This window comes from Melospiza melodia, chromosome 30 (assembly GCF_035770615.1).
Source record: "Melospiza melodia melodia isolate bMelMel2 chromosome 30, bMelMel2.pri, whole genome shotgun sequence".
Lineage (NCBI taxonomy): Eukaryota > Metazoa > Chordata > Aves > Passeriformes > Passerellidae > Melospiza > Melospiza melodia.
This window is the reverse complement of record NC_086223.1, coordinates 914,683-923,859: the sequence shown is the minus strand read 5'-3', so window position 1 is coordinate 923,859 and position 9,177 is coordinate 914,683. Positions and strand designations below refer to the sequence as shown.

At 58.4% G+C, this 9,177-nt stretch overlaps 1 protein-coding gene across 1 annotated transcript; it reads right to left on the bottom strand.

Annotated features, from left to right (window-relative positions):
* Window positions 1-6,004: 6,004 nt before the first annotated feature.
* NXPH3 (neurexophilin 3) lies at window positions 6,005-8,896 on the bottom strand. The gene is made up of 3 exons (XM_063178757.1): window positions 8,683-8,896; window positions 7,545-7,724; window positions 6,005-7,460 (listed from the first exon to the last, which is right to left on the bottom strand). The coding sequence occupies exons 1-3, from the start codon at window positions 8,740-8,742 to the stop codon at window positions 6,912-6,914; spliced, it is 789 nt and encodes a 262-aa protein (XP_063034827.1). The 5' UTR covers window positions 8,743-8,896; the 3' UTR covers window positions 6,005-6,911.
* Between the last annotated feature and the right edge of the window lie 281 nt (window positions 8,897-9,177).

The following is a 9,177-nucleotide window of genomic DNA, read 5'->3' as shown; positions in this document are numbered from 1 at the left end:
TGAATCAACCTGGAATGGATCCCTGAATCTCTCAGGAATGGATCCCTGAACCCCTGGAATGGATCCCTGAATCTCCCAGGAATGGATCCCTGAACCCCTGGAATGGATCCCTGAATCTCCCAGGAATGGATCCTCGAATCCACCAGGAATTAATCCCCAAATCACCCAGGAATGAATCCCTGAACCCCTGGAATGAATCCCTGAATCTCCCAGGATTGGATCCCTGAATCCCTGGAATGGATCCCTGTCCCTGCTCCCAGCTCCAGCCCCTCAGCATCCAGACCCAGACCCTTTTCCCTGTCCCTGGATTTGTCCCCATTTGTCCCCGTTTGTCCCTGTTTGTCCCAGGTGTTTTCTGCAGGATTTTCCTGGCTGTGGGAGCTCTCGCAGAAAAGGGAATGAAGCAATTTTTTATTTAATTTCATTTTTTTTGGACTCCATTTCTGAAGCTCTCTCCACTTCCTGGGGTTTATTCTCTGAAGTTCTCCCTCCATTTTCCTTCATCTCCATCCTGGTGTCCCAAATTCCCCCCCTTGTTCCCAGTGAGGTTTTTTTTGAGTTAATTTAATATGAAGACATTTAATTAGAGAGGGTTTGGTTTGGTTTATTTGTTCTTTCCTGACCTGCTGCCCACTTTGCTCCTTGGCTGCAGTTCCAGGCTCAGGCTGCAGGAAATTTGGCAATCCCAGATTCTTGGGTGTGTTTGATTTAAATTTAATTGAAATATAAATTTAATTTTAATTTAATTTAAAGCTGGGGGTGATGCGGATGCACAAAAAGGGGGAGAGACTTCCCTGAGTGGGGCAGAAAAAAGAAACTGGGGAAAAAAACAGGGAAAAATAAAAGAGCAGCGCATGAAATAATTGGGGAAATAAATGGCCTGGGAGGCTTTTGGAAAATAAACTGGATAAATAAAGCAGGAGCAGCTCGGCAGGATTTGGCTTTTTGAAGTTTCCTGGCAAAGCGTGGGCAGGGAAATCCAGCCCGGGTTTGGTTCAAGTGGAATTGGGATTTTTGCTGCTCCTTCCATCGGATTCCATCCCCGGCACTGAATTATTCAAATCCCTGGAGGAGCTGTGTTAATTGAGGGAGTGAACGGGGAAGGGCTGGGGACAGGAGGGGAATTGTGGCATGGAATGAGGAGGGATCCTGGGAGGGAGAGGATGGCACCGAGGGCTCCTCTTGGAAGAAATAATAATAATAATAATAATAATAATAATAATAATAATAATAATAATAATAATAATAATAATAATAATAATAAGAAGAAGAAGAAGAAGAAGAAGAAGAAGAAGAAGAAGAAGTCATTATTATAATCATTATCATTCTATTTTTATTTAATTTATTTTTATTATATTGATATATTTTATTTTAATATTTTATTTGGTTTTATTATTTTTATATTATTTTTTAATTATTATCCTCTTGCTCCCAGCAGCAGCTCCCTGGATCCCCGATTCCTGCAGGAAAGGCAAGGATTTCATGGATTTCATGGATTTCATGGATTTCATGCAGCTGATAGGGGATCAACTGGCCAAACTGGGAGAACTGGGACAGCCCTGGGAGCAGGGATGAGCTCCTGCAGGTCCCTCTGGAATTTTTGCCTGCATTCCTTGGCAAATTCTGATCCCTGAGGCACAAAAAAATCCCAGGATTTTGTTCCCAGAGCTCCCTCAGGCTCAGCCATTCTCCTGCTGAGGGTTTTGGGATGGATGGATGGATGGAGTTTCCCAATGGATTTGTTTGGGTGTGGCCAAAATTCCTCGGAATGCTGACCAAATCCAGGCAATTTTGGGAAAGCAGAGCCCAGCACTCCCTGCATCCCATGGGCAGCTCCAGGGGGCTGATCCCAAAACCTCTGCTCCTGTCCATGGCTTGGAAATGCTGCTATTGTGGGTAATTAAAACCTCCTAATTAAATTAAGCTCCATCTGGCTGAGCCCGGCGAGCCAAGGGGGGCGTTAATTAAAGATCCCAAGGTTTGCTGAGACCCAGGACTGGGATGAGCAAATCCCCGTCCGTGGAAAGGGCTGGAGCAGCCCAACATCCGGGAAAATCCAAGGGGAGGGAGAATCCAGGAATGGCTCTGACTCCTCCTGGGAAAAAATAACTGCAGATGGGAGCGGGTGGGAACAGGAATAAAATGGGAATGGGAATGGGATGGGAATGGGAATGGAATGGAATGGAATGGAATGGGAATGGGAATGGAATGGAATGGGAATGGGAATAAAATGGGAATGGGAATGGGATGGGATGGAATGGAATGGAATGGGAATGGGAATGGAATGGGAATAAAATGGGAATGGGAATGGGAATGGAATGGAATGGAATGGGAATGGGAATGGGAATGGGATGGGATGGGATGGGATGGGAATAAAATGGGAATGGGATGGAAATGGAATGGGAATGGGATGGGAATGAGAATGGGAATGGGAATGGGAACAGGAGTGGAATGGGAATGGAATGGGAATAGAATGGGAATGGGAATGGGAAAGAAATGGAAAGGGAATGGAATGGGAATAGGATGGGAATGGGAATATTCCAGGCTGGATTTCAGCATCCAGGGGGATGTGTCAGGTCCTAGAGGTGAGATGGAGCACAGTTAAAACCAGGCTGCAATTCCAAAGGTTTGGAAAACTCCGATTGCTCCAGCACTGCCTCACCCCTCGTTGTCCATCGTTCCCTGCAGAGAATCCATCAGGAATCTCCTTCAGCTCCATCTCTTCCTGAATTTGTGTTGGAATTGTGTTTTCCTGAACAGGACACGACATTCCAGAGCCCCCCGTTGCCTGAAGCTCGGGATTCCCTCCCACGCTGGGCTGCTCTCCCTGGATGGACGTGGCCACGCCGGGTCCGGTTTGGAACAGCGACATTGGAAAATCCTGGGAACATGGGAGCCCTCCCTGCTCCCTGCCTTATCCTCTGAGACATTCCCAGATTTCCACAGCCGCCCCAATTCCATGGGCAGCGGGAGCAGCAGCTCCCAAAGCCGGGAGCCCCCCTGGAATGGGTGGGGGCTGCTCCATCCCGGCCCTCCCGAGCCGTTCCCGAGGGAGCCGGGCGCGTTCCGCGGCTCCGGAGCCCGTCCTGAATTATTGACGGCGTTTCCACGGCAGGCAGGGCTGGGATCCGAGCTGGGAATTCTCTGCCCAGGCCTTGGAGTCCGGGGGGATTTGGGCTGGGGCTGGATGAGTTTTCCATTCCTGTCCTTGCCAGCTTTCCCTGTTGTTTTATTCCAGGTCTGCGTTTTCCATCCTCCCGAACTTCCCTCTCCCGTTATCCCATCGCTTCTCCTGCCCATGAATCCGAGGAGTGCGGGCTTCCAGCATTCCCAGGAGCTGCTCCCTGATCCCAGGGATCCTGCAGCCCTCGGGAGGAACCCCTGGAGCTGGAAAAGCTCCCGCAGCCATGGAAAACCTGTCAGGAGCCATCCAGCCTCTCCCTTGGGGATTGCGTCCCAATCCTTTGGGAATGCAGCCCTGTGGGAGCAGCTGGGATCCTTCCCTCCCTAAAATCCACCCCTGGGTGCTGGGAGAGGGTTTGGGAAGGGATTCCCGAGGCACAGGACAATCCACGGATGGGGAGAGCTCGGGGGTGGCAGCTCCATCCCGGCAGAGCTTTGTCCTGTGCCGTGCATGGGAGGGAAAACCATCCCAGAACCTGCTGGAAAACCGGGAATTCCTGACACCGCCGTCTGCAGGGCAGGGCCGAGCTTCGGGGTCTGGCTGTGATGGGGAAAACTGGGATAGCTCCTGGATCAAAGGGGAAAACTGGGATAACTCCTGGATCAAAGGGGAAAACTGGGATAACTCCTGGATCAAAGGCAGGAACAGCCCCGGCACCGGCAGTTCCAGGGATGCTCAGCCCCACTCGGCTCCGGGGATGGCTTTGGGGTGGCTTTGGGATGGCTTTGGGATGGCTTTGGGTTTGGGATGGGTTTGGGATGGGTTTGGGATTGGGATGGCTTTGGGATGGCTTTGGGATGGCTTTGGGATGGCTTTGGGGTGGGTTTGGGGTGGCTTTGGGATGGCTTTGGGTTTGGGATGGCTTTGGGATGGCTTTGGGTTTGGGATGGCTTTGGGATGGCTTTGGGATGGCTTTGGGATGGCTTTGGGATGGCTTTGGGATGGGTTTGGGGTGGCTTTGGGATGGCTTTGGGATGGCTTTGGGATGGCTTTGGGATGGGTTTGGGGTGCAGGGATTTCTCCTGGGGCACTGCTGCTCCCGCAGCCCCTGCGCGGCTCCTGGAGCAGGAATTCACCTCTCCAGGCTGGAATAATGGCCCGTCCTGGTCTCCTTAGAAACGGCGGCTCCGCATCTCCCCGCGCATCCTTGGAGCTCCTCCTGCTCCGGGGCTGCTCCCGCCGCCGATTCCCTGCCATTCCTCCGCATTTCTCCAACTTTTGTGCTGGGATTTCTTTGCTTTTGGTTTGTTTTTTTTTTTTTTTTTGTTTTTTTTTTTTTTGGTTTTTTTTTTAATGAGAGAATTTTAACGGTTTTTGTGTTTCCTTCCTCCCACAAACCCGAGTCCTTCGGGAATGTTTGTAGTCGCCCACATTTCCCCCTCCCCTCCCCTCCTCAATCCAAACTCGCTCCCGTTATTTCCTGGAAAGCTGAAATTTCCCGGAGCTTTTCCCAACTTTCGGGGCTCTGTGAGGAAAATCTCCTCATGGATTCTGGGTTTTGGGGGGCAGCTCCTGGCTGGATGTGGGAGCTCATCCTGAAATTCTGCCAGCGAAGCAGCCAGCAAAGAGCTCTGGAGAAGGGATTTATTTTGGGAATAAATAAATTTTGGGAAGTGCAAACCCAGCTCCGGGGGCAGGACCTGTCCTGTGAGGGTGGGAAGGAATTTTTGGAGTTGGCCTGGTGCTCTGGATTCAGGGAATTCAGGGGGGAAAGGGAAGGGAAAGTGGCTTTTTTTGGTCTTTTCTGGAGGAGGGAAGGTGCCAGGGGAAGTGGGAGACGGAAGTTTGGATGGCTGCGAAGGGGAGGAGGTTGGGAATGCCCCAAAAATAGGAGCCTGAAATTTGGATGTCTGGGAAGGGGAGGAGATGGGAACACCTGGGAGCTGGGAATACCCACATAGGTGAGAGACTGAAATTCGGGTGTCTGGGGAAGGGGAGGAAATCGGGAACACCACAAAAATGGGAACCTGAGGCTGGGATTCCTGGGGAAGGGGAGGAAATTTGGAATATCACAAAAATGGGAGTCTGAGGTTTGGATTCCTGGGGAAGGGGAGGGAATTGGGAATATCACAAAAATGGGAACCTGAGGCTTGGATCCCTGGGGAAGGGGAGGAAATTGGGAATACCCACATAAAGGGAGTCTGGGAGCCCAGGTCCTGGCAGCCCAAAGCTGGAGCTGGGCTCGGGCCTGGATCGTGGCCATCATTCCCAACCCCACACGTTTGTTTTCCCTCTCCTCCCACAAAAAACTCCCACAAAAAACTCCGGCCCAGCCTCGGTGCCACCGCGGGCGCTTTATTCCCTCCCCGGGGCGGCGCGGGGCAGTTCCCGTTCCTGGTTCCTTCCCTGGGAACGAAACCCCGGCCCTGAGCTCCCGTTCCCACCCCCGTGCCCGGGAACGGCGGCACCGGGAGCAGGGCAGGGATCGGGATTGGGGCTGGGGCTGGGGCTGGGATCGGGGCTGGGATCCAGGCAGGGATCAGTGGCACCATCAGGCAGCTTTTCCCCCTTTCCCGAGCTCTTCCTGCTCTCCAGGGGCTGCCACCCTTCCTCCAAAGGAGCCCTTTTAACCCGGAGCCCCCAACCCCAACCAGGCCGAGCCATTATTGCGCTGAGGAACTCGAGTCCTGACCGTGGCTCTGTCCTGATCCCACATCCCAAATCCGGCCCTCGCTCCTCGTCCCGGGGCCGCCGCTGCCGCTCTTCCACCGGGGAAAACGGGAAATTCTTCTCTTCTTTCCATGCCTGTGGTTTTTCCAGGGAGTATCCCCACTCCAAAACCACCCCCATCCCACCCCCCAGCCCCTGGTGCCCCCAGGATCTCGGGAATCTCTGTCCGGGAATCGCCACCCCAGAATCGTGGCCAGGGAATCGCAGGCTGGGAATCTCTGCCAGGGAATGGAGGCCCAGGAATCCCGGGAATCGCTGTCCCAGAATTGCTGTCCCAGAATCACAGCCCCGGAATCGCTGTCCCAGAATCACAGCTCCAGAATCGCTGTCCCAGAATTACAGCCCCGGAATCCCAGCCTGGGAATTGCTGTCTCAGAATCCCAGCCCAGGAATCGCGGCCCCGGAACCACGACCCGGGAATGGTGGCCCCAGGAACGGTGGCCCCGGGAATCGCTGTCCCAGAATCGCGACCCGGGAATCCCAGCCTGGGAATTGCGGCCCCAGAATCGCTGCCTGTGTGAATGGTGGCCCAGGAATCTCAGGAATCTCTGCCCCAGAATCCTGGGATTCGGTGCCCCAGGAAAGGCGGGAATCACTGCCCGGGAATGGCAGCCCCAGGAATCCCAAGAATCGCTGCCCCAGAATCCCAGAATTCGGTGCCCGGGGATCGCTGCCCGTGAATGGTGGCCCAGAAATCTCATGAATCGCTGCCCCAGAGTCCCAGGATTCGGTGCCCCAGGAACCCCAGGATTCGGTGCCCCGGGAACCGCGGGAATCGCTGCCCGGGGATTGCTGCCCGTGAATGGTGGCCCGGAAATCTCAGGAATCGCTGCCCCAGAGTCCCAGGATTTGCCGCCCCAGGAATCCCGGGATTCGATGCCCCAGGAACTGCAGGAATCGCTGCCCGGGGATCGCTGCCCGTGAATGGTGGCACAGGAATCTCAGGAATCGCTGCCCCAGAGTCCCAGGATTTGCTGCCCCAGAGTCCCAGGATTTGCCGCCCCAGGAATCCCGGGATTCGGTGCCCCAGGAACCGCGGGAATCTCCGTCCCGGGGCTCACCCCGAGGGGAAGTAGGGCCGCTGGCTGTGGCGGTTGTAGTCGGGACACACCTTCTGCACCAGGCGGTAGTCGCTGCTGTAGAAGGTGACGTAGACGCAGACGGCGCGGAAGGGCTGCGAGCACAGCCAGGCCGCGCGGCTCTGCGTGTGCTCCTGCGAGCACGTCTTGGCCGGGTCGAAGGTGCACAGCGACGTCTTCCGCGCCCGCGCCACCCGCTCCGACTCCACGCGGCAGTTGAACACCTTGGACTCCTTGGCCTCCATGAAGATCTGCTGCTCCAGGTCGAACTGCACGGCCTTGGTGGGCGGCACGAGGCTCACGGAGATGTTGCCGTGGCCCGTGGAGTTGTGCTGGAAGAAGACGTTCACGCTGCCGTTGCCGTGATCCACCACCTTGCCCGTGATCAGCAGGTTCAGCTTCACCGTCTTGATGTTGGAGTAAAAGTCTCCCCAGGCGAAAAGCTTCTGCAGGGGCCTGCCCGGGGCCGGCCGCGGGTCCCGCTGTGAGCGGGGACCGAGCTCCAACGCGGCCCGATTCACCGGGAGCTCCAGCCCTGCCCGGTTCACCGGGAGCTCCAGCCCGGCCCGATTCACCGGGAGCTCCAGACCTGCCCGGTTCCCCGGGGCCACCCCGAGCTCCCGGGAGGCGCTGCCCGGCCCCGGCAGGCTCCGGTTCTGCGGCGGGGCCGGGCCCAGGCCCGGGAGGGGCTTTGGGGAGAGCAGCTCCCGCAGCAGCTTCGGGGCTCTGCCGCGGGCCCGGGGCTCGCCTGGATCCGCTCCTTTCCCGGGGTCCTCTGGAGCGCAGAACGCCTGGATGGGGGCATGGAGGAGCTGCGGGTGGCACTGAGCCCTGCCGGTGTCACCCAGCCCTGCCAGTGTCACCGAGCCCTGCCAGCCCCTTCCCCATGGTCACCCACCCCTGCCAGCCCCTTCCCCAATGTCACCGAGCCCTGCCAGTGGCACCCAGCCCTGCCAGCCCCTTCCCCATGGTCACCCACCCCTGTCAGCCCCTTCCTCAGTGTCACCCAGCCCTGCCAGCCCCTTCCCCAGTGTCACCGAGCCCTGTCAGCCCCTTCCCCAGGATCATTCACCCCTGCCACCCCCTTCTCCAGCCTCGCTGCCCCGATCTTCCCTTTATTCTGTTCTGTTTCCCCTCCGGCAGCGGCGCCTCCAGCTCTCCTCCCTCCCGGCCGCCCCGGGAATGGGTGCGGGCAGCCAGGATGGCTCCGATTCTCTTTCTGCCCGCTCAGGGCGCAGCTCCCGCACCCGCTGTGCCCTCACCCCCACCTCTGACCCCCCTCCATCCCCGCCAGGGGCAGGGCGACAGCGCAGGACAAGGGACAGCGGAGTGGAGCTGTCACCGGGGAGCTGCCCCGGGCTCCTGCGCCAGCTCCGCTCCCGGAACCCCCAAACCCCACACCCAGGGGGCTGGGGGGGCTGTGGGACCCCAAGAACCCCGGCGTGCCCGGGGCTGACCCGGCCGAGGGGGCAGCGGGGAGCGGAGGAAGCTCCGGGAAGCTCCGGCCCGGCCCCGGCTCTGCCCGAGCCCTCCCCGGCTGCCGAGCGGGGTTTGGGGGTGCGGATCTCGGGGCCGATCCGGAGCCTTCTCCTCGCAGCCCCGCCCGCTCCCCGCGGCCGAATGGCAGAAGTTTTGGGACGCGTTTTCTCCCGGGGATGCGGGCTCGGCTTTGGGGACCCCCGCACGCCCCCTGCCCGAGGCTGCGCGACCCCCGCGGCCCCCGTGCCCCCCTGCCCGCCCGGCGCTCACCAGCAGCGCGATGCTGCCCTGGAGGAGGAGGAGAACGCAGCTCCGAGGAAGAAGATGCATTTTCCAGCCGGCGCCGCCGCCTTCTATCCGCGGCTCCGCTTTCGGGGAGGCTTTCGCCGGGATTTTCCTCCTTTCTCCGTCTTTCCCTGCCTTCTCCTCCGGCGTCAGCGAGGGGCAGGGGGGGTCCCCGTGCGGAGCGGTCCCTACGGGCCCCCCCGGCCCATGGTGGCCCCGGCAGCTCCCGCCGCCCCGCGGGGCCGCTCCGGGTCCGGGCGAGGCGCGGCGGCTCCACCTGCGGCCGCTGCCGCGTCCGTGTCCCCCGGGCTGTCCCCTCCCCGTGCCCGTGCCCTCCCCGCCGCCTCCCGGGCCCCGCGGCCGCCCCTGCGCTCCCCGCCCGCCCGGGGCTCAGGGAAACTCCGCTCCATGCCCGGCCCGCTGCATCCCCGCTCGCTGCATCCCCGCTCGCTGCATCCCCGCTCGCTCCATCCCCGCTCG

Excerpts from the sequence above, each read along its gene's own strand:
- NXPH3 (XM_063178757.1), bottom strand. The coding sequence starts at position 8,742 with ATGCATCTTCTTCCTCGGAGCTGCGTTCTCCTCCTCCTCCAGGGCAGC. Across the intron at positions 7,725-8,682 it reads AGGGCAGCATCGCGCTGCTG|GCGTTCTGCGCTCCAGAGGA; the intron begins GTGAGCGCCGGG and ends GCCCCCATCCAG. Across the intron at positions 7,461-7,544 it reads GCGCCTCCCGGGAGCTCGGG|CTCCCGGTGAATCGGGCCGC; the intron begins GTGGCCCCGGGG and ends GCAGGGCTGGAG.